Source organism: Molothrus ater, chromosome 7, assembly GCF_012460135.2.
Source record: "Molothrus ater isolate BHLD 08-10-18 breed brown headed cowbird chromosome 7, BPBGC_Mater_1.1, whole genome shotgun sequence".
Classification (NCBI taxonomy): Eukaryota; Metazoa; Chordata; class Aves; order Passeriformes; family Icteridae; genus Molothrus; species Molothrus ater.
In genome coordinates, this window is record NC_050484.2 from 19,168,331 (window position 1) to 19,193,122 (window position 24,792).

Sequence of the window (24,792 nt, forward strand, 5' to 3'; positions counted from 1 at the left end):
TAAAAGAAAACTGAATGTGTACTTCTAAAGAAAATCTGCTCACTGGAAAAAAGACATCTTTTCCAAAGTGGGCTCAGTTGGACATTCGGGAGTTATTACCATGCAAAATTTTGATGTTTAAATCCTAGAAAATTGTCCTTTTTTTCGGTAATGAAAATATTTTAGTTTGTATTGAGAGAACTTGATCTTCCAACACTTCCTGTTACAAACAGTTTCATACAAGAAATAACATAAAGTACTACAGTGATGAATACAGCAAAGACATACTTGGATCTGTCCAAAGAGTGTTGGAGTCTACAGTGTGGGTAAAAATCTTTGAGCTAAAACAAAGGAAAACATTGTCTGCATCTCATAGAAAAAAATAAGAAAACAAAATCTACATTTCTAATACTTATGTTTATTATGAAACTGTCTCCAAATTAAAATAGTCCACAATACTCGTTGGTTCCAGAGATTTTATGAGGAATAATTTTTCTCCGTATTAGAAAAAACCCCAAACCCAGTCAAATAAAAGACAAAATAACTCCCAAAGTTCCACACAATAGCTATACATGAAAGGACTTCTAGCTCGTGCATCACTGTATCCAGAACAGTGGAGTTCCTACACATCACCACATTTCTGAAAGAGTTGCTCAAGCACAGGATTGTCATGAAAACACAGGTGAAAATGTGTCACATCTGCCTCCCCCTGACTTGCAGCAGTCAACATGCACAGTATGGTATGAGAGCTTGTGTAAACAAGAACAGCAAAAAGCTGAAGCTCAGCAGAAGTCAGAAAATGTGTTTTGTTGCACCCATTTTAAGTCATGTAAGACAGTATTTTTTGCCTTTTGTCTGACACATGTGATCATTGACGTGACTCCAAAACATCCTTTCATGGTATTTCCTCCAGTTTTTTAACTGAAACAATTTCAAAGATTGAGAAGTCTGCAGAGACACACTCAAACACTGTGTTTTCATTGCAACTACAATCAGAAATCTTTACAGTGTAAAGGCTGTACATGTACACCACCTTTCCAAACCTCCACTAGAGCTTTTTAAAAGAAAAGGGAAAAAAAGAATAATGTTGTCTTACTGAAGTTCCCATTAGGTCCCTGTTCCAAATCAAAACCAGTCAAAACAAGTAATACAAACTGGTTTTGCTTCATGGTTTAAAGGCAACTGTAGTATGCAGAACACTGAAGTTAGGCCTAAGAGGGTCTACATTACAAGAAGGGTAAAAAGTATTTAATACTCCTCTCCCACAAATGTCACAGGAAGTAGACAATAGGAGACATACAAAAATGAGTTGTAGCAAAGAGATTAAGAAAATACCAAAGCATCAGCTGTATAAAACCAATGGTAGCCCATATTTCTCTGAGATACAGAAGGCTGTGGTAATGAGAAAATGAATGAAATGGGCATTAGGCTTCCCAGTGGAGCACTCTGAGTAAAACAGGGAGTGCCTCAATCACCCAGCAGTGAGCAGCAGTGGCGTGTGCTGCAGGGTCACAGCTTTCACCCTCATGTCCTGTTCACAACCAGGAAGTGATTTTCACCTGAATCACATACAGATTTAAGACAAGAATCACTTCACTGTAAGCAAAGCTTTAGTGCATGTACTCGGTCTCAGAAAAAGCATTTGGCATTGGCAATCACATGGTCACAGAATGGTCACAGGCTGAGGCAGGAGATATGAAGCTGTGACACCTGTACCAATTCTGCTGGAATCATTAAATAAATAACAGATAGAAAAAACTACAAAAGGGCAACAAGGAAACAGCATGGGGCACTTTGGTATTTTAAAACTAGCACTACTTAACATTGATCAAGACCCAAAAGACTCCAATGTCCACCCATGTTGTTTGATCAGGTATTTTTACCATTTTCTGCAATGTTGTTCTTTATGAAAAACAACCAAACAAAACCACCAACCCACCATGTATTTTTCTTTGATACAAAATATGCCAATATGGGAAACACCACACAAAGGGTAACCTGAATCTTATTTTACTGTAATCTGGGCTCTGTCTAGGAGAGAAGACAAATTCTTACTATTTACTAATAAACTCTAATTTCCTCATTTTTCTACCTTGACATCTCAACCACTGTGTCATGTACTGTACTATAAACAAGGACCATAGAACTCAAAGACAGAGAAGTTATAGAGTACAAACTCTCATTTCTAGAATTACTAAATTACAATTCTACAAAAGGTGTGAATATACAGAACATTTTAAGGTCTCACATTTACCATGAACCATGCGAATAATTTCAGTCAATCTTCTAAAATATGTGCAATCAACCTCTAAATACTCGATGACCTCCAAATGCACCTTGCAAAGGTCTTAATCAGAAAAGCAATCAAATTCAAATGAAAAAGGAAATAATTGCATGGTATTTTCTCTGCAGAGTGGAAGATGAAGCCAAAGTTTTCACACCCATTAGTTGAAACAATGAATTAAAGCACACTGCCATGTCTGATCACTAAATCACTTGGTCCTTCCCACCAGAGACAGAAAAAAGTGTGAATTCCTAATTTTTATAATAAACCTCTAGCTTGAAAGATCATTGTTTAGCAAAGGTTGGTGAAGTTCTTAAGGCTTCCTCTTACCCTATTCCCCCACATGTGTCATTTGAATCTCTCTTACCTCACTTATTTTCCAGACTTATCTGTATGAAGTTTATACTAACTGCTAAGAACAGACTCCAAAAAGCCAGGATTATAGGGGCTAAGTATGTCATTGTGTGTTAGCTGAACCAAGGTAACTGCATACATGCTTTAGCATTTCACAGATGCAACTGAATTTAAACCTCAAGTGAAGAGTTTCAATCCCAGATGCACCATTTAACAGTGGGGCTCAAGGGACCTTGGCAGGCTTGAGAGGGAGGCTGATGGAAACTTCATGAAGTTCAAGCAAGCCAAGTGCAAAGTCCTACTCCTGGGTTGTGGCAATTCCAGGGACTCCTACAGGCTGGGTGGAGAAGTGATTGAGAACAACCCTGTGGAAAGACTTGGGAGTGATGGTTGGTGAAAAACTCACTGTGAGCCATCAGGGTGCACTCACAGCCCTGAAAGCCAAATGTATCCTGGGCTGCATCCAGAGGAGTGAGGGCAGCAGGGCAGGGGAGGGGATTCTGTCCCTCTGCTCTCATGAGACTCCACCCAGAGTACTGCAGCCAACTCTGGTGTCCCCAACATAAGAAGGACATAGAACTGTTGGAGCACATCCAGAGAAGGGCTATGAAGTTGATAAGAGGACTGGAGCAAAAAGGAGAAAAGTTTAGACTAGCTATTAGAAAGAAATTCTTTACTTCAGGGGTGGTAAAATACTGAACAGCTTGCCCAGGGAAGCTGTGGATGCCCCAACTCTGGCACTGTTTAAGGCCAGGTTTTATAAAGTCTTGAGCAACCTGGCCTAGGGTGAAGTGTCCCTGCTCATGGCAGGGGGTTGGGACTAGATGACTCAAGGTCCCCTCTAACCCTTAACATTCCATGATTCTGTGATACCCTAACAGCATATGCAGTGACGGTAAATCATCTCAAGGGTTGTAGCCTTGACTCTACATCTGAATGAACATTACAGAGCATTGCTGAAGAGGACCAACAGGGACTAGAGGCCTCTGGCACAGGGATTGCTGCTGGGGACAGCCCTGCATCACCAACATTGCAGCATGTAGTCTATGTTGTGCATGTTGACAGTTCAGAGCAACATTCTGTTCTCATGTGAGGCAAAATATTTTTCCAGAATGCCATTTTTGTAACCATCTTTGCAGAAGAGAAATGGTTCAGTGGCAGTAATCAACACCATGAAATTAAACTAGTGTTCTCCATTTTAGCAGGTCAGATTTCAAAAATTATAATCTTAATTTAATTGATCCCAGGATGGTTTTATTTTAAAATCCTGGAATCATCTTCACAGTAATTACTACACAGCTGCAAACACCATAGATAGGATACTTTCCATTGCAATCAGCATATTTTCACATGTATAACCTGCCCTGCAGAAAACTGTATGAAATCAAATGCACAGGAGACAGATGAAAAAAATCAGAGGCAGAGAAACTTTATGGGAAGAAGGAGATTTAAGTAAGGCTCCCTTGCTCCCTCAGATATATTCATGGACATATAAGCTATGCAGCTGCTGGCTTACAAAGTTATCTGGGTTTTTCAAAAGATGTTCTGTGGGTAGTAGAACTGACAGATCTTTTGTGATCTGAGTTTCTGAGTTTTCTTACCTTTATTCTTTACTAAGTTGAGGTACTATTTCCATTCATGCCATTCCAATCTTGCTTTTAGCACACCACCTTTTTCCTAATACACAGGAGTTTCTATGGATAATAAAAGTTTTAGAAGTTTTAAAGAGTGATCAGTAGAATAGGACAAATCTCAGTTTTCAAAAGAAAGAAGTGACAACACAACTTTCTTTGTTGAAGTCTATATAAACAGAGTCTTTAAACATGTTTTATGGCATCAGAAACCATCTATATTTTACTATTTGCATAGGTGGAAGGAATCAGAAATGACCTCATGGCTCAGGTTTCCAGCTGAACACAGCACTCCAATCCCTTTGTATATAGAAGACACACTTGAGATTTTTTCCCCCTTGTTTTTTCCTTCCGTTATTTTTTTAACTTGTATATATACACGTCTGTGGTCTGTGTGTGTGTGTACGTCAGTCTTTGGTCTAAAAGGTCTATAAGTTCTGTGTGCACACACAATACTGTTGAACAGTAGGTTGCATAGAGTCTGTTACCCACGAACCCTGCCTACTTTTGGCACTGCTGTCACAAATCACAGAAGTGTCCTGCAAGAGCTGTATGATCCTTAGCATCCTACATCGAACTTTGATCTGGAGACTGGAAGAATGACGTATATAATGTTTGAAAATATGTTTACTTAGGCTGTTATTATGTCTTCTTTGGGACACTATTTGTAAATCTTGGATAAAAAGGAATGCAAAGTTATTTTACAAATGCCCCCTAATTTTATTTGTAAAGGTGATGAAATACTGCTGAGCATTCAAAGGTTGCTGTGAATTATGCTAAGTGAATTTTGCTCAAGTTCTTACACATGAAAAATAAACTAATTTTAGTAATGTATGACATTCTGCCCTCCCTCTCTTCACTCTGCTAAGGAAGTAGCAATAATTTTGAGAATAATACCTAAACTGAGCTGAGTCTGAGGAAGAAATGAACTTTTCATCTGCTGTTTTTTCTATTACACCCCCGCTCTCAATCAGGTGAACACGCAAGAACAATTTCAGGAGTTAAGTCTGGATTCAGAATGGTGCATTTGAAGAAACACCTTCTTACATGGAATCTCCGCAAAAAGCTACAATCTGTAGAGGTCAAAAATTGAAAGGCCAAAAAAAAGGTAGTAACGAATTTATCCAAAGTTCTGACAACAATGCTTTTGGGTATTTGCACAACAAATCAAGTCTACTTCTAATGCAATTAACCATCAAATTGAATTTTAAATTACGCTAAAATAATATCCCACAATTACCACTTCCCCCCCCCCCCCCAAATTATGTTGGAAGAGCAGTAACTGTGATTTGATAGGCAATTTCAAAACCAGTACTTTAAAACATAAAGATAGCAAAAATATCTGAAGCAGATCTAAAATCTATAAAGCTATGTTCTATCTTACTGTAAGTAACAAATCAAGCAACTATTACTTATAGCAGATTCAGCAAAACCAACAGGGATGGACAGAAGAGATCTGAGCATGATGCTCTCCGTTACCGAGAATCCAAGACACAAAGTTTGAGAATGGATATTCCCTTTTGTCCAGAATTTCCCAAAAGAATAAAAAATAAATAATATTTCAGACAGTACAAGTGAAAATACTGCTCCCATTGTGTCAGTTACATACACATTCAGCATGCCTACGTATACAGAATGGTGTGCTGTCTTCATTCACAAACAGGAAATATGGCAGTGCGCTATCAGAATGCTTTGATACTCCTAATTTTTTTCTGATGCTGAAATACATGAATAAACTGCATTCACGACTTATAATTTACTTCCAGTAGCAAACAGTTCATTCTGTTCATGTCTCGTGATTGAACTGAAGGATTAATGCTCCTCTGAGGAAGTGGCACCAGTGAGATACCCATTTGTCCCGTTGGCACCGCTGGTGCCGTTGGTGGCGACCGTGCTGTGCGGGGCCTTTGAGCGAGGTACTGTTTCCTCCTCATCTGAGCTTGACTCAACATCACTTCGGGCATCCTTTGCTACCTGTAGAATGTGGAAAAGAAGTGGGCAGTAGGTGACTGTAAGGAAATAACTCAGCTCTTTGGTTCAAGAGAATCAGAGAATTCACACATCTTTTCAATTTGAGTTTTGAAGGCGATTTCAGCTCTGGCACACTTCTCTGTCTTTGCCTGCCTGCACTCACTTCAAACACAGATGTCTGCACATACTATGCCACGTGCAAAGGCAGGATGAGAACTCAGCACTGGTGCACTGCAGGTAGTATGGCCAAGTGCTCAAGGCAAAGAGTTTTGCACAGACCGAAGTAAACAACAATCCAAGCTCCCAAATTCAACCTAGGCTCAGCCCCTCTGCGCCCCTACTAACTACAACTGTATTTCATTTGGAGTGCTGCTCTTTGACCTGGTAATACAAAATGTTCAACCCAACTTCCTGCCCTTTAATTCCCAATTCACTGGAGACCACGTGGCTCCAGGGAACAGTGTTGTGTGCTCGCAGGAGGAGACCCGAGTACTGCTTGAAATAAAACCCACCACATCAAGTAACTCAAGTCTCTGACTTCAGACAAGAGGTGAGAATGGCACTTGCAAAACGTGTTCAATCTCTAAAACAGGAATCACAGTTCAACTGTGTGCCCCACTGTGTCACTGGAAAGGGGTTTCAGAAACAGGTGGACCTTAGTTGCTAGGGATTTCCTGCTAATTTTCAGCTGACTTTGAAAAATCTTGAAAAATCTCCAAAATTATCAAGAGTCCACCAGATATAATACAAAAAAAACAGCATCAACAGAAAGAGGTCTGAAGTTTAACCGGCATGCAGCTCTAAGGATACCATTTTCATGCCTGCTTCTACTCCTGTTTGTATAGCTGAGCATCCCAATTTCTTCATGATTGATCCACAATTGATCTGCTGGTTGCCAAAATCAGGCAATTACAGCTGACTTCACTATAGCAAATGGACATAAAAGGGGGCAAACACATGGTGAGTCTTTTTCCTGAAGAACTAAAAATGCTTAAAGAACAGGGCCACTGTGTAATTTTTCGCTTACAGTAATTCTCCTCTGCAAAGTCTTCTTGACAATTCCATTCTCATGTCAGAAAGAGCCATTTGCCTTTGGAGCTCTCAGTGTTGCCCTTGCAAAATCACAGTACCTGAGTGACACCATTCTGCTTGGAACCAGTGAAAAAAGAAAACAGTTCCCATACAGCTCCCAGTAAGTAAAGTTTTCAATGCCAATGTCTAGCAAGCCCACAATTCTGACACCTGTGAAACTGGACTTCAGCTGAGGTCAGAAATTTGGTTCCATACTTTACAGAGCTTCAATTAATAGGTTACTTCAACGTCTTTCATATAAAAGAACTTTTATATTGCAGCTGGCGGCAGTACAGAAATACACTTAGAATTATACCCTTATCAGACAGAAGAGAATGGTCTCAGCACACAGTACTGAGCATCTGTGATCTATGTGATGGCAGAGCAGATGACTGAACAATTCTGCTTCAACTTAAATTCTCTTAGTAGATTCACTGCCAATTTTTCTGCTAGGGTCCTGCCCCAAAGCCAAAAATCAAAATAAGATTCTATGCTGTAGCCAGTTCTGCAAAACATGGGATCTGCTCCCTTTTTTTTTTAAATGCATCAATAAAGCAGGCAGGATCTTTGCACTTAAAACCTGATATGAATGCAACACGTCTTGCAGTACTTAGTACTTATCTGTAAGATATCTGTAATGCGTTGTGAAAACAGTTCTTACTTTTATTGCAGAAATAGAAAGAATGGCATTGCAAGTGAGGAACTTAAGATCTGAGGGAAAATTAATCCTCTGTACATATGTCATACATATCCATCTCTAACTTAGTCACTGTGTTACTGCAAGTGTCTGACTCTGCTTTAACTCTGTAAGATCTCAGTTTTCTCCTGTGCAATTGTTAGAACTACAAGGTGAAGGAATTACAGTCTCAAGTGTGTGCCCTGAATGCTGACAGAGCAGATGCTTATCCTGCTGAGATATATACATATATAAGTATGTGTATACACACTCTATATCTATCTATGTATCTATGTATTTATCTATCCCTGTATGTAAAAAGGTGAAGCATAATAGCACCCAGATACTACAGATAGAAGTGGGTTTGAATGGTTTTAGGTGAGGCATAGCCAAGAAGTAAAATAGGCTTTCAAGATAGTCTTTACTTAAATACATAAATACAAACAGTGGATAAATACCAAGCAGAAACCACAAATTAAAAGAACCAAAGCAACCCAAACCACGAACACCAGTGTTGTCAGAATAGATCTTTTGCATAGTAAATTTAAAGAAACTTACGTGCAAGGGGTTCCACTTCCCAGCCTTCCAGCACAGCACAAGGGAAAGGATACACAAGCAGAGTAAGAGACAGGAGGAAGCAGTCTTTGAAGTCACTGGTATAATTCAGACAGGACAGCTGAGGCTAATAACTTCTAAAAGCAGAGCAGACTAAAGCATGCCTACCAGGCAAAATACAGCTCGTGAATGCACTGTCTTTCACAGATGGAGTGGCAGATTCTGGGCTCTGCCAGTGCATGGCTGAGCTCTCCAGTACATTCATAGATAGCAATTTTCTGGAGAACAATCCCATTCACTTTGGGTCAGTCACATCAATGGGGCAAAGTGTCCTGACTTTACATGATCTGTAAGGAGTAGTTCTACCATCTGCACACAAGCCCTGTGTCTGCACAGCAACTGTAATGTATTTCTGGGGGTGACATCTTCCTGTCAAATGTACCACAGGCAGCAAGACACTAAAGTCTAGCCCAAACAGTCTTGCTCTGTGAATACTAGAAAGAAAATACAGAGCTCTTTGCAATACCTCATTAATACCAAAACCCAGAAGAGGCTGTGATCAGTAATTTTGCCACTAGCAAACACAGCAGAATTTAATTTTCTATTATTACTGCTATCATTTCCAGCTGTGAAATGAACATTTTGCTAACAACTACTATAAAGAAGTAAAACAGAACTGGCAGCCCCAAGAAAGCAGTTTACTTGTTGGGTTTCTTTAACCTGGTTTCCCTAATGTAGTTTAGTTCAGTGTACCACATTGTAAAAAGGAATTGCAGAAGTACATATAAAGACAATCACTATACAGAGTATTATTAACCTATCTGACAATCATTAGGAGTGGGAAAAAGTTTTCAGGAAAGGAAAGAAGAGTTTATCTAAAACAAGATGCGTCTTCACTAGTATGTTGTGGATTAGAAAAAAAAAATGAACCCAAACAAAAAATGACCTCTATTGATAATGGAAAACTTAAAATCATGAAACAGAACCGTGTTGTCTTACCTTGCCCTTTGAAATAGCTTTGTAGGCTGCCTTTATGATTAGGTAAGACCAAAAACAGTGCAGAATTTGAAGAACCATAAGCAGCACATTGAAGACCCACAAGGCAGGAAAATTGCCCAGAGCTTCATACAGTTCAAACAACGTTGTATTTAATATCCTAGAAAAAACAAGGGACAGAAAAATAATAACCATTTCCTTAAGCCAACAATCTCAAAGAAGTTATTTTAAAATCAAAATGACAAGTACTTCATTAGATGGAATCCACATGGACAGTTGGTTTTCAAAGTAACAGTGACTTGGACTGAATCATACAGGTGTCTCCAGAGAGAAACAACACCCAAATGTTGCTTTCAATATTTAACTTGATTTGTAAACATTGCATACAAAAAAGAAAGGTCTTCAGTGCGCATTTCTTCTCTTCATCTCTACAGCTAGTAGGTGTTGGTTGACCCAAATAACTCTTTCCCTGATTGATAACAAAAGTTACTGGCCCCCATATTAGCCACTGTTTTGCACTAAATCTGATTTGCACACCACTTATGTACAACCAAGAGTGAGGCTTGGCAGTTACATCCAGGACAGGTGGGCAATGGACAAGGAGGGATGTGAAACCTCATTGCAGTGGGACAAGTAGGGCCTTTTAAGTAGGGCCTGTTGAGATAAAACAACGGCTAATTGTTTTAAGCTAAAAGAGGGTAGATTGAGACTAAATCTAAAGAAGAGGATGTTTACAATGAGAGTGGTAAAACACTGGAACAGATTATCCAGAGAAGTTGTAGACTCCCCACCCCTGCAAACATGCAAGGTCAGGTTGGACAGGGCTCTGAGCAATCTGATCTAGATGAAGATGTCCCTGCTTGTAGGGGGATACAATATAAGAAAATCAAGATAGTGTCGAAAGTAATCTTACCCCTAAGGAGCTGCAGCTGGGCAATTATCAAAGATTAGGAACAGGCCTGACTTTACCAGGCCACAGCTGTAACCAATGAGAAGAAGAGTGCTATAAAAGAGTGGGGTGGGTAGTTGAGAAGGGAACTGGAGTCAGTTGGTCACTTTATGAAGAAGAGTCAGTACTCTGAGAGCTGCCCATGAGAAACAGCAAGAAGATTTGAAACTTTTGTGATAAGGAGAGAACAGTGTCCCTGCAATAAGATGACAACACCTGCTCATTGCAGGGGGGTTGGGCTAAATGACATTTAAGATCCCTTGCAATCCAAATCATTCTATGACCCTAAGAAATCCAGGCAGTTCTACAGATTTGAAACAAATTTTTGAGAATCAGCATTTCAGATGCAGGCAGTAAACTGATGTTATAATGACTTCTGAAGCTTTGTGAATCCAGCACTAACTTTCTGCTCAAATACCCTGCCACAGCAGGTGATTTCAATCTATCTTAGCAAACAGCCTGAGAGAAGAGTGGAGAACAGACAATAGAAACAATGGTATTTTTAAAAACAAATAACAATCTAGGAATGGCTGTTAATTAGGTGGGAAAAAATAAGGCAATATAAGGATTTGTCAAACTTCATCTACTTTCCCTGCTGATGCAGAAATACATTAAAAACTCTGCTGCCTTTCTGGTCTTTGCTCCTGTTTTAACTCGCCCAGCCGCGCTGGTCACTAGATGGCGCGTTCAGCCCGGCCAGCACCGGGACCCCGCACGGGCACAGAGCAGCGCTCAGCTCCGCAGAGAAATTATGGATATTTGTCTCATCTTTCTAATAAACAACCACATTCCCCACAGCCCTTTCCAGCAACATAAAAACAATTAAAAAAAAAAAAAAAAAGGTAGTACTATAGTACTAGTATGAAATATGCACAAACAAAATCCGGAATACCACATTAATGATAATGATGAAACACCCAATGTGTGTAACACCATTGATCAAAAATCAACCAGTGATTGCTCATACACTGGACTTAATACTGTAGGGGTACTTCATAGTACTTCTACCTTTTCATTTTTGCCTTCTTACAGAAGCTGCGTGTTTTATAACCTTCCTAGACAGTGTTTTTACACTGTCTTCTGTTTATGGTGTGAGCGCCAGAAAATTGTTTCCAGTTTGCAAAAACCCCAATATATTATTGCTTCTGTCAGGTGGAACTCTTCAGTCTCAGCTTTGTGCAATTTGTTCTGCCAGTGGTAGCTATATTTGTCAGTAACACCCCACTTTACAGTTCAAGGGGACACTCTCATCACATCAAAACAGACGTGGAGTCAGCTCTGTTCAACTTCACGAGTGCTTACTGCAGTTCTAACCATTATATCAAATTCAAACTTGAAATCAACAACTCCTGTATGTAAAGTTACCATTGTTTACACTCAACTGTCTCTACGTCTAAAACTTCAATTGCCACAGAACTGTAAATGAAGCTTCTGCAGGTTTCTGTTTATATTTTGTTAACTGGACCAAATTAATCTCTGGGGACTTCCACAGAAGTCAAGTAAAAAAAGCAGCATTAGAGATGAGTTAGTCCACTCTTGCAGAAGTCAGGAAGAAAGCAAGGCCAAAAAGAGTGCTTTTGGTATCAAAAACAGTCCCGTGTGCAAATGACTCATATATTGTGCATTAGATAGGGAAATAAGCTGCAGTGAAAAAGAAGACTGTTTTTTAATCTGTTATGTCTGGCAAACTAAGGACAGGACTGGAATTCTCCATTAAAGCTGCAAAAAGGATCCCATTAATTGCCCAGCAATGCTAAGAGGGTTCAGTGGTCTGATGTGCAGGCTAGGTGTTTATGTGGAGCTACGGCTGTATCTAAGCACATACAGAGCAGAAGCTGAGTGAAAAATACAGAAAATTACAGAAAAAATAGAAGTGAGCAAATAAACTCTCAAAATAAATAAATTATTTCATATTAGAAGTCTGAAATGGGGAAAAATTCATAAGGTTATGAGTCAGAATATACCGAGAAATTCTACTTGTAGAGACTGAGGAAGAAGGGGAGGAGAGACAGGTTAGACTGCTTTCCATCAATTTCACTGCTTCAAGTATTCAATGGAAGCATTTTAATCAACTACACAAGTAATAGGGACTGGAAATAGCAGCACAAAAATAGATGGAGGAGAAAGTGCCTATAAGATGCATATGCAAATAAATATTGGATTAAAATAGTCAGAAAAGCACTTAAATCTGTAAACACTCTTGCTGGGACTTTTCAAAGCTCTCTAGTGATTAAATTGCAGCTTTTCATAATGAATGGTGGAAACTTTGATTTTTGGGTATCTGACTTGAAACAGCTGGACTTGATCTCACAGGGGAAAATTACTTTAAGCTGCAAGTGCTCTACCTTTCTGAAAACTTTTGCCAGCATTTCTCAAGTCTTTGCAATTTGCAACTAAATGTTAGCTTCTGCTTTTGAAAATAATTTTTGGACTGTTTGTTTTCTGAGCCCCTGGAAGATTTTGAGAAGCTGGAGAACACAACACAATTTCATAGAAGGTATTCTTCCCTCGTTAAATGCATTCCAAGGAGGGTTGTGCACCTGGCTGTGTGAAGCACTCAGTTTAGCATCTTGAATTAAGCAGTATGGCTGATGAAAGCAAATAAAAATAAATTCACTACTTAAGTTCCAATTTACTCTTACAGAAATCTGTGGTATTTTTTCAGGAACGCTGCCACAATATCAGAGCCACTGGGAGAGATAATCCTGTACTTACTGTACTACCACTCTAATTAAACACTCAGAATAGAATGAACACATTTTCAACAACTACTAAACAATCACCTGCAACACACCAACAGTAACACAGGTTTTTCCTCTAGTGTCTAGCTCTTTATCTAGCCAGCAAAGCTGTACTTGGGACACTAGAGGTAACAGATCCACAGCGACTCATTAACATTACACTCTCCTACTTAGTGGGCCCAAATCCAGGCTCTTGGGTGTCAGCTACTAATTCTTGGCAAGTTGATTCCTTGTCTTGCACTAAGGATGAAAGGAAAACCTGGAGATGAAGGGAGATAAAGAAAGAGAGGAATGGGTGGAAGAGTAAAATCCTTATCTATATTGTCTGAGAACTGACAAAAATATTCTATGTTTGCTTCTGAAAGGATCCTGAGAGAAACAAAAAGAGCTGAAAAGGAAGATCATGTGAAAGGAACAGGTATTCTTCCAGACAAGCAAGAAATTAGAGATAAACTCTGCAGAATGATGCATAGCAGCATGATGGGCACTATTATCACATCCAAGGGGAGCAGAAACTGCAGCTGAAATTAGTGCTACTGCAAGTTTGCCTTCCCTTCTGCAGCACTGTCCAGTGCCCAATATTCTGCTGCAACATGCTGAATTAAAGTCACTTTGTTAACACAGCACAAGAGATGGAAGGCTCAGATATGACCAAGGACAGCACAATACAATACCAGCTTGTCTAAATAATTCAGAATGAATGTCTTTATCTCCATTATGTGTATATTAGACAACAGTATTCTATATTGCATCGCAACATCTGTATTGGGACACCCTTTCAGTACTGCATACATTACCAAGAATATACGTAATTACATTTATGTAATTATGTAGTTACATTAATTATCCAGTTTGGTGCAAGTAACTCAACAGTACTCCTACCAGCAATGCTTCAAAGTTTCTGCCCCTTTTTAAAATTTTTCCTTTAAAAGCCCAAACATTTGCACCAAAACATAGTCATTTATTCTTTATTATATGTGGTAAAAGTGACTATGACCAGAGAATAAAGAGTCAGGAGTTCTAAATTGTGGATTTAGCTGTTATATTAACGTATGTGACCTAAGAAATTCTCAAATTTTTTTACACAGGTCATTTTTTGGTAAAGATGGGCACAAAGTATTGCCACACCTTGTTGGCCACATAAAGATGCTGTGAGAGTTATTAGCTTGATAAAAAACTACTTCCTTACCAGATGCCATAAAAGTGATAGGTAGAAAAAAATGCCACTGAGATTCACAGATAGATGAAGAGCAGTGGAGTGTGAGAGTACATGTATGTGCACATATTGATCAGCCACAGGATGATAAATCAGATACTTTCATCAGTGGTCAAGATTCATCTCTAGGATTTAGACCTTGACTGAAATCTGATAGGACTTCATATCCCAGGCTGTCCTAGTTACTTTTAAGGCCAGTGCTACCCAACAGACCTTACACACAGATGTTTCTGCATGAAACTTCAAATGACCTAAACAGCTTTTTACCTGAGAAGTGTATGGAATCATACACAAAACAGTCATCAAATTGAGGAAACTTTGGTTTATAGCACTCCATGTACTGGAGTCCTCAAGCTGCAGTGCAGCTAAATATTTAATTATAGCAAATCCAGTACATTAAGGGCTACACTGCCAAGTTTTTCATCTGAGTTTCAACTTGGCCAGCTGCTGTGTCTATATCACTGTTCTGCTTCTTGGTTCTTGCTGAGTGGGAGAACAAGCTTGTTTCCCTTTCCAGATCCTGCTGTCTCTTACATTTTCAGCCCTCCAGAGTATTCAGTGCATGGTAAATACAAGAGCAGTAGCAGAGACCCACTGTGAACAGAGAACAGTCAGATGAACCAGTCACCCACACTGAAGCAATGAAGCAGGGAAAGGACTGGGAGAGGGAGAGAGGGGGGAGAGAGAGAGAGAGAGAGATGATCTTTCAACAGCATCTCAGACTGATTCATCAGATTGTTTGGTTGGTGATGCTCATTACCCTCCTTCTTTTAGAGAGCTGATGAAAGATCTCTGCAAAATGCAGTGACAGAAAGAACATAACCTATTGAGTCAGTATTCAGAGCAACATTAAATCCACACACTTCAGTTTTATCAGCGAGGTCACCTCCACACGGCATTTCTGCTCACCTGCAGCAGCCCCACATCAGAGGATCTCCTGACAGGGTACCAATACATGCCCAGCTGCTGTGGGGATGGGTGGCTCCTGTCCTAATGCTAATCAGCAACAATATGTCTTTGCAGAAATTACAGCCCTGCCACTGAGACTGTTATTTTACGTCCTGTGTGCAGATCAACAGGATTTCCAATTACTTAACTAAAATGATGGAGCAGGCAGGAAATTATTCATGTTTGATGTACTGTAGAAGAGACCTGATCAAGCTGTCACTGTCCTGGTACAGCTGTGCTTTTCACTCAATTCCTTCTCATCAGCAGTTACTGCCCATTAGCTGATTTTGCAGCCACTGGTATGAATAGTAGCATTTACACTCTTGTGGATAGAAAAAAAAAAGATACAAGGTCATAGGCACTTTCACAATCCAAACTCAAACCTCAGAAGAGTCCTTCATAGACATCAGGTTATGGAGAGAACTCAAGTTTCCTAGCAGAAGGTAATTATAGTCAGCGAGATGTTGTTTCAGTAGTGTGTTATGACAAAATGCTTGTGTAAAGGCCCATGATAATAACTCACAGGTACTGAAGAACTGTGTTATGCTAAGAATGACACTTCCAAATCTGAAAATCTTCAGGCACATATAAAACTTTTATATGAGCAACAGAGAACATACATCAAGATCCATTTTCCTGGAGTGCATGTTATTCTCCAAAGAGGAAAAGCATTTCTTGTAAACTATATAGTTTCCAATCTTTGCAAAACAGAGTATCAGAGTATAAAAAAGCCATCCTCCTGCCCCTTTCTGTTGAGTAAAACTAAGTGCAGTTGTGCTTAACTATATGCAACATCAATGTCACTGAAATCATCTCTAAACAGTTTTCAGTTTAATCCAATTTCCTTAATAATTATTTACGCTTTCAGAGATGTGCAACACCAATGAAAGCTATGGAATGTGCTCATTTACATGGGGCTCGGTTTCTCCCAGGGTGCTCAGCCACCATGACCCCCTCCTAGCTGAACATGAATCAGATGCCAGCTCCATCAGGGCTGCTGATCATGGTGGTCAAAAGTCTTGACTGTTTCAAGCTGGTAAGTTAACTTAGTCTCCTGCTTTTGCACAGCTATGATTTTTACATCCCACATCTGTCAGAAGCTTGCAGTAGCATTGTTCTGCTTTTGTATTGACTCTGTAGCACCACAAAATATGTGCCTGGGGCTAAAGATATCTCTAAGAGAAAAGGGGCTGAGAAGAGGCAGAATGTTTGCACAAGTTCAAACTACCTACCTGAGCTGATTTAAAAGTGGCTAAGATGTCTGGCCACAAGAAAAACAACCATGCTGCTTCCTTTGCCGTGACACATTTGTGGCAGAATAATTCTGAGCAAGAGAAGTGCCACTGCACAGGTATTTGTCCTGTTTCCAATTGGAGCACAGGTTTTAGACAGGACAATTTTCTTAATTAAAAAAGAAGTAAGAACACCAACTGAATAGGCTATCCTTTACAAGAGAATGCATTATTATAGCCACAGAGTACGGTCTATAGAAACTAAAAATGAGGATAAGAATGGCTTTGGAAGTCTGATGAAATCTTTTTTCATATAATTTTTTCCTGCTATGATCACACGAAAATTTTAAAAATGGCAACTCTGAGCAAATGCCACATTTTGTTATTTACATTGCAAGCCCATAATGGTGACTGACGCCTCTAACCTTTCCATTTCTTATAGCTTCCCTGTAAATAGCTGGATTAGTATTAACCTGTACTCCAAAGATTTCACCCTTGCTTCTTGTAAAACTCCAGAGGCCTGAGTTCACAAATGCTGTAAAAAATTGGAGGAAATAAAATAACTAGGCATTAGAAAGGATAACATCTGATAATGTTCTGTCAGAAGCAGATGGGATGATAACACTATATACACTCTTCTAGAGAGCTAAGACGAGAGTTGTGAGTAAATTTATAGAGATTTAGTTAATTAAACATTCTTTTTAATCCATAAATTGAAGTCTATGAGTTCTTTGAATATACTATTGTTAGTTTACCAAAACCTTGTTATTAAATGGTCTTGATAAACTGATTGATTATAAGTTGCCTGCTGAAACTACAAACAGGCTGAAATGTAAGCAGATAATTTTTGCTAGTTCTACAGCATCCACTCAATGACAGTATGAATAGCATCAGAAATCAAGTATCAAAATCATAATTTATTCTTTCAGTATCTGCTACCCACAAGCAACATGTGATTATGATTGTACTCTGGTTTAGACAATATTCTTGGCAAAATGAACTTAAAACAGTGTCAGAAGAGATCATCTCAACAAAAAAGTTATTTAATTATCCTAGCTAGGCTAGAAAGGTTTACAATCCAACAACAGTAACTAAAACCATTGCAAAACAATTGTGTTCATTCAGAGGGCAGACAAGGTCTGGGCAGCTGGGATTCATCTAACTACCTGAATTCTCACTATGTGAAGAACCTGACCAGGACTCTGCTTTAACCACTGCCTATGTATTGCTTTGGCACTGTAGGGTGCTTTAAAGGGTAGGTTGGAGCTTTCTGTTTCACCAGTATGTTCAGAGGAGTGAAGCAGAGTGACTCTGCTGGGGTCCACATGCTGTCTTCCCACACAGAGCACATACTCCAAGGGTCAGGTAGGAGAAAACGTGCCAGGAAAGAAAACCATCATGAATGACAACAATTCAACTTCACTGCTTCTTAAGAGCTGTACAAACCCAGCCAATATCAGCTAAAGAACAAAATGAGAGGGTCAGCAAATCTTTGTAGCAGCTGCTTCTTATGGGGGTTCTGCAGTGCCCTATTTGCTCAGAGAGAAGCTGATTCCAGGATAAATGAAAGGAAAGAGAGCAGTTCAAACTGGCAGTACTGTATCACTGTCTGGAAACACAGTGTGTGCACTAAGGACAGGGCTATGCCCCACACTGGTGTTCAGCCAGTGGTGGAACTCAGGAGGAGCTGTTCTGCCAGTCATGCAGAGATGACTGCAGCTCTGGTAATGAGTAACTAGGGTTCATTAGAGCTCACCATGCTGAACACAAGTGAATTGTAACTCATGAAGAATCACACCAGCTTCTCTGGTTCATGCAGATATTCACTGCCATGTAAAGGCAATTAGATTATCAGCCATGAGCCAGACTGTGTGTACTGTCATGAACAAGCTTTAAAAATTAAAGAATAGCAAGGAACAAAGTTGTTCTTCTGAGGATTGGCTGACCCATACTTATATAAGGTACATTGGCACCAAAATCTCATTTAGAAGCCACACACTGCAGTTGATGAGGAGACATACATCTGAAACAGCTTTGAATTTTAACAGTGAGGATTATTTTTTTCCATTTTTCCCCCCAGAATATTTCCAAACAGACTCACAAAAAGAAGATCCAGCTAAGATGTACCTACTGGCATGAAACAAGACTATACCAACTAATCAAAGTAGTTGACTGTCCATCTTCACAGCTTTTAATGTGATACAACACTCTGGACACTGACAGTGTACAAAGAGATCAAGAACAGAAGGGCATAATAAGGACTACCTGGATTATACCAAATTTGCCTAGATGAGAACTTGTGGGACAGCATATGCAGAACATGACCTCTGCTCTTTATAATCTGCTTCAATCAGGCTTTCACTTAAATCTGCACTGTTAAGGCACTATTTTATATTTCTCAGTGCATGTGTGTAATACGAGCATGCTGAGAATTCACAGGTCAACCCATGAAAGCCAAGGCTGTTTGCTTGTGTCCTTGTCTTTTGACAGCAGTACTTGTCAGCAACACTTCCCTGAAACACACGTTTTTACCTCCCAGACAATATAACTCATTATAAAAGTAATCAAAAGAAGTGAAAAACTCCAGAAAACTGCATGCTAGTTACTAGTAAGAGAAATTTGAAAGAGCCTGAATTTAACTGGCTTGGCCCCTAAACCTGGTAAATAAATATAAGCCCATCTTCCCTGAGAGCTTGAGCTAACTGCTTTACCCAGCCTGATTAGACTAGACAAGGGCTTGTATAATTTATATTAATTTTTGGTTGAGATTGCTTTCATTCTCCCTACAATCCTGGTTCACCTGAGAAGGCACCATGTTCCCCCTGACTCATGGAGAGTTGTGTTCTATGTTGTAATTTGCTAGAACAGTGATTATGTGCAAGTGGGAGAATTTCACAAGCAAAATGTCTTGTCAGTGAAAATAGCAGTTTTACTCCTACATTCACTTAGCAGCAGGAGGCAGAAAGTATCCTGGGGTTTTTGAATTATTGCTGAAATGAACTCCAGATGCCTGCAGAAAGACTGCTAAATATATACCTAATTGCCAGTTTCTTTTGTCTTAGCCCTGCTGTTAAACACCCTTCAAACAACAGTATTTGATACATTCTGAATTCTCTATGAGCACCTCTATGCACAATGAAGTGGCTCTTGTGCCAAGGGGCAGCACAGCAGGGCCTGGGAAGTGACGTCTCTGCCAGCCTGTCTGGGGTATTCACCTTCCTGTGTGGGGGAAGTTTTCTTACAAATTACAGCCTTGCTTTTACATTACATGCACACTGATTTTATACCTCTCAGCCTTTATGCTAGCAAAATTTGCATATTTATGTAATATTAATCAGGCACCAAATTTTGCTATTTTGAATTTTCAGCAAAGGAGAGAAAAACTATACTTCCTGGCCTGCTGCCACTCCAGTGAGTCATCTTTGCTGACATGCAAACTAATAGAGCTGAAGATTTAGAATTGCTGTTTCATAGAGGAAAAGGATTTGGAGACACGAGCTCATGTATGCCATGGCTCATCCCTGCCAACTCTGACTCCCATATGCATTGCCTGCAGTACAGCTGAGAACAATGAAACTGCCTCTGGCTTTCTCTAAGGGTAGCCATCAGGAAGAGATGCACAGAATATTCTGAGTTGGAAGGGACCCACAAGGATTATTGAGTCCAACTCTTAAGCAAATGGCCCATACAGTACTCCTACCAGCAATGCTTCCAAGTTGACAAACATCAAGGCTTTGGTCTGGAAATAAAAGGATCTTTAAAAAATCAAAGAACATTTTTATACCACACTAAACGATTTGCATATTCAAATAAATAAATGTATTTTTCATTGATTAAGGGATACACTGGCTTGGGCTTGCGTAGTTTTTTTTCACGGTAGGTAGCATAGGGCTATATTCTGGATTTGTGCTGGAAACAGTGTTGGTAATTTCAGGATGTTTCTGTTATTGCTGAGCAGTGCTCACACAGAGCAAAAGCATTTTCTGCTCCTCACACAGCCCTCAGTGAGGAGAATGGAGCTGCACAAGGATTTAGAAAGGGACACAGCTGGCAGAGCTGCCCCCAGGGATACTCCACACCATATGGTGTCATGCTCAGCATACAAACCTGGGGGAAGAAGGAGGAAGGGGATCATGTTTAGGGTGTCAGTGTTTGCACTTCCCAGGTCACCATTACAAATAGAGCCCTGCTGTCCTGGAGATGGCTGAACACCTGCCAGCCCACAGGCAGTGATGGATGAAAGCCTTGTTTGGCTTTGCTTGTGTGGTCTTGCCTCAGCCTATTCAACTGTTTTTATCTCAGCTCATGAGTTCTCTCCCTTCTACCCTCCTGATTTCTCCCCCATCTCACTGGTGGGAAGTGAGTGAGCAGCTTCTTGGGGCTTTGTTGGCAGCTGGGGTTAAAGCATGACAAGGCAGAGGGATCACCAGGGTAACCACTCTGGTTGTGACAGGGAGCACACAGCACATTGTCAGTTGCTGCATTCCTGTCAATGGACAATCCCTGGCTCACTCTTCTTTACACTCTCCCTTCATGTATTTCTATATTGATAATACCCATTTTGAGCTTTCTCTTTTCTGTGCTAAACCATCCTGCCTGTCTCAACCTCTCCTGATGTGAGAGATGCCCCAGTCCCCTGATCAATCTCAGTGACTGCTTGCTGGACTGTCTCCAGTAGCTTTGTGCCTCTCTGCTACTGGGGAGGCCAGAACTGGACAGTGCTCTGCATGTGGCCTCAGCAGGGCTGGTAGGAAGGCAGGGTCACCTGTCTGAGCCCACTGCCCACCCCCCTCCTAAGGCAGCCCAGGGTTCCAGCAGCCTTTGTTACCCCGAGGGCACAGAACTGGCTCATGTTCACCCCAGTGTCCACTGGAGCCTCCAGTTCCTGTGGTGCAAGGCTGCTTTCCTGGTGATCAGCCCCCAGAAAGTGCTGCAGGGCTCTGCACTGCTTTTGCTGAACTTCTGAGGTTCCTGTTTGCTGTATCTCCAGCCTGTCCTTCCCTTTGGATGGCAGCACAACCCTGTGGTGTATCAGCCATTCCTCACAGGTGGGAACATGAGCAAACATGCTGAGAGTGCACTCTGCCCAATAATCCAGTAATTATGTAATTACAAGCCAGTAGTTTCATCATAGAAGGTTATCAGGTTGGCCAAGTATGAGTTCCCCTTTGCAAATCCATCCAGTCCTCATCTGACTGAGCCCTCCCTTAAGCACACTCATATACTGCAGTCTCCAGCAGCAGAAATGCACTGGTGAAATTGGGTCCTCCCTCCATTTCTCAATATAAAACAGAAAACAGGGGTCAGGTGAAATCCTATGAGCAGGAATGCCACCATTTTTCCAATCTGAGATCATGGAAGTAGAAAAACCAGCTTATTTCATTTACAGAAATTCAGTGAATGGCCCAGTTGGCTTCAAGGAAGGACTGAGAAAGGGAAGCAAAACTGTTTAAGAAAGAAAAAAACGCTCCTCAAAGAAAATAACAAGTGTTTCACACACATGCAGTTTGTGTGTCTATCCATTTTCATGTTTTCTCATGTTTGTTCACCAACTCATAACACAGTAGGGATTATGACAATATCTTTGGAGTCATCAAATGCTAAATGAGACTTCTACATTGTAGGGTTAAGCAGAGCTGATGACACAGCTCCCTAAGGGCATCTTGCTCTTACCCTGTTTGCATTAACAAAACCTCAAAGAGGCATCATTAGTGAGGTTTAGAAAGGAAATTGGAATAGGGAGGTTGACATTGGCATCTGTAAATCCTCTGCATATAAGGAGCTCAGTGGTAATCTAAATAAACTCTACAAAGGGTACAATTTCTGGCATTCTTGCTGCTTCCCAAAAACAAAACTGTCATTGGTAATCTTCTGATGCAATCAAAGACCTCTCTTACTTGCCTGGAAATACAAGTATCTGTGCTAGTTCTCTTTATAAAAAAGAAAAGATTGAAAAAAGAGCCAAGGCCAACACCTTCTCTCAGCCATCCTCATATATAGTGTACAGGATGCAGAAAAACTTTAATGCATTTTTACACTGAAGTACATCCATGTGTTTCCTAATTAGCCATCTGCCCCCGATCAGAAGACCCCAGCTAAAGAACCAAACAACTGTGCTCAGTCTGTGTGCATGCATGTCTGTGTACCTACAAGAGTGTGAGCACATGCAAGCAGCTGACTGTCTGGGAAGATGTGAGATCACAGTAAGAGCTGCGTAATTTCACACCTAGACAGAAGTGTTACACAGCTGCCCCAGGAGCCCCAGTTCAAAGGAGAGGTGGAAAAGGAGTAGTCTGCAGTATCTCAATCTGTCTGGCAACAACATCTTTATACGTATTTCAGCAGGTCAGATTTTACTTATTCCACTGTGTTTTTCTTTAAGCTGAAGGTGTTCATGAAGCATGCACTGAAATCTACTGAGAATATTCTAGCTTCAAGCTTAGCTGCTGGTTGGTTTTTTTGGTGACTAATATTTTCATTTTCCTCTCCTTTCTTGCTAACACAGCCAGCCACCTGCTAGTCTGAAGCCATGCTGTCTCCAGCCCACTTCTAGCTTAAAACCAGCAGAAGGCCCAGATATTTCTCATCTATCACACAGTAAACGCAATGGCACTCTAGCAAACAGGCTGTTTCAACACCTGGTTATGTCTGAAACTCTCCCTGGTGCTTTGGGAAACAGAGTAACAGCAATGAATCGTTTTCAATTATAAGATAGTTATTTCCAAGCTTGTTTGGTGCCTAGAGCTTGAGCAAAACAATGTCCTTACTCACCATAAGGGATATATGCCAAGCCTACTGACAATGAAGACAACGGCAAATGTAAGGAACAGAAGGTCACTCAGTTTTTGACACTTGCAATAGTTTGCCATTTTGGCAGCCTGCAAAAGAAAAAAGATGTCTTTTTATTTCCATGAGGACAACTGAATTCTCTTGTACTGTGTATAAGCTGTAAGAAAAAGAGGAAATCAAATTTTTATGAAATCGCTAACATTTTCACTGGGCCACCTCACAGTGATCTTGGAACTCCTCTTCACCAAGCAGCTGAAAAATATCTTCTTTGGAAAAAATCCCAAACCAGACTACATAAAAATAGAGTATGTATTTAATTTCTTTATTTCCCACTCAGTATCATTTTTGAGATTCTACAATTTCAGATTTGCAAAACTCTACTAAACCTTTTAATGAACCCCAGTATGTTTATGGTGTCTTTGTCCCCAGCCTCTTTACCTGCTTATCTCTCACCTTTCCAGTATGCTCCACTGGCATTTTCAGCATCCATCTACCTTCCATGTGCCCCATGCTCTCTGACCTTCTAGTAGCTGCTATATATAAACTTTGTCTCAATTTTTCCAGTACACCCCATGTACTACATTTTTCTGAAGCATCTCTTCCTTTTCTGCCTAAACAGAATAGTTTCCACCTCAAAGATTATACCCCTCCCCTTCAAGTATTTTCCCAATGCTCTCTTTTCAGCTTCTGCTTTCTAACTTGTTGTCTTATGCTTATATTTACATGCTTTTCTCACTTGTCTTCATGCAATCTTCTGACTCTTTCCCAGTGAAGGACTCACTAATTCATTACTCTTCTCTGAAACTGCTCATTAAAACACTGATCTTCCCAGAAGTTTCTTTACCCTTTTCTCCCTGAAGAAAATAGTATATAGGGAAGGAAGCTTGTTTTAAAATGTCCATGCTGCTTCTACAGTGTTAACGTGTGCAAGCAGTTAATTATTTTAAAATAACATCTGCTTTGAGACAGGGTCAGTCTTTCTTCATGTTTTCTGTCAAATGTATCCAGAAAGTCCACTTAAGACACTGGGAACTCTTTTGTGTCCACTTAAGCCACTGGGAACCCTTTCAAAGCTCCTTTCTGAGGGACCTGCATCCAGCTCCCAGTACCCCAGAAGATACTTGTGCAGGCTTCCAGAGTACTAAGAGGGAGCAAAATTACTACAACCAGGCCTACAGAATAGGATTCTGAATGCAGAATTCAAACCAGAGAAAGAGATAATCTGGATGCCAAAACCAAACCTGCACTTTTGGATGTTACCCAATTTCTGCAATGTTCAACTAAAAACCTGAACATGAAGATTATTCCTCACTAAAGAAACCCAGTTAAGAAGCTCTCAGAATATGAGAAAAGACATCACTGCTGTGAAGAAAACATAATCCTTCTGAATCAGTCCTATT

The 24,792-nt window shown here is 40.2% G+C and overlaps 1 protein-coding gene across 1 annotated transcript in view; it reads right to left on the bottom strand.

Annotated features, from left to right (window-relative positions):
* Positions 1-377: 377 nt before the first annotated feature.
* The window catches only part of CERS6 (ceramide synthase 6), a 99,049-nt gene continuing 74,634 nt past the window's right edge, over positions 378-24,792 (bottom strand). Inside the window, exons 8-11 of the mRNA XM_036386701.2 lie at positions 23,375-23,481; positions 9,521-9,677; positions 8,525-8,548; positions 378-6,222 (exon numbers count right to left, since the gene is read on the bottom strand). Of these exons, the coding sequence (XP_036242594.1) occupies positions 6,061-6,222; positions 8,525-8,548; positions 9,521-9,677; positions 23,375-23,481 (450 nt within the window). The 3' untranslated portion in view covers positions 378-6,060. The remainder of the gene's footprint in view (positions 6,223-8,524; positions 8,549-9,520; positions 9,678-23,374; positions 23,482-24,792) is intronic.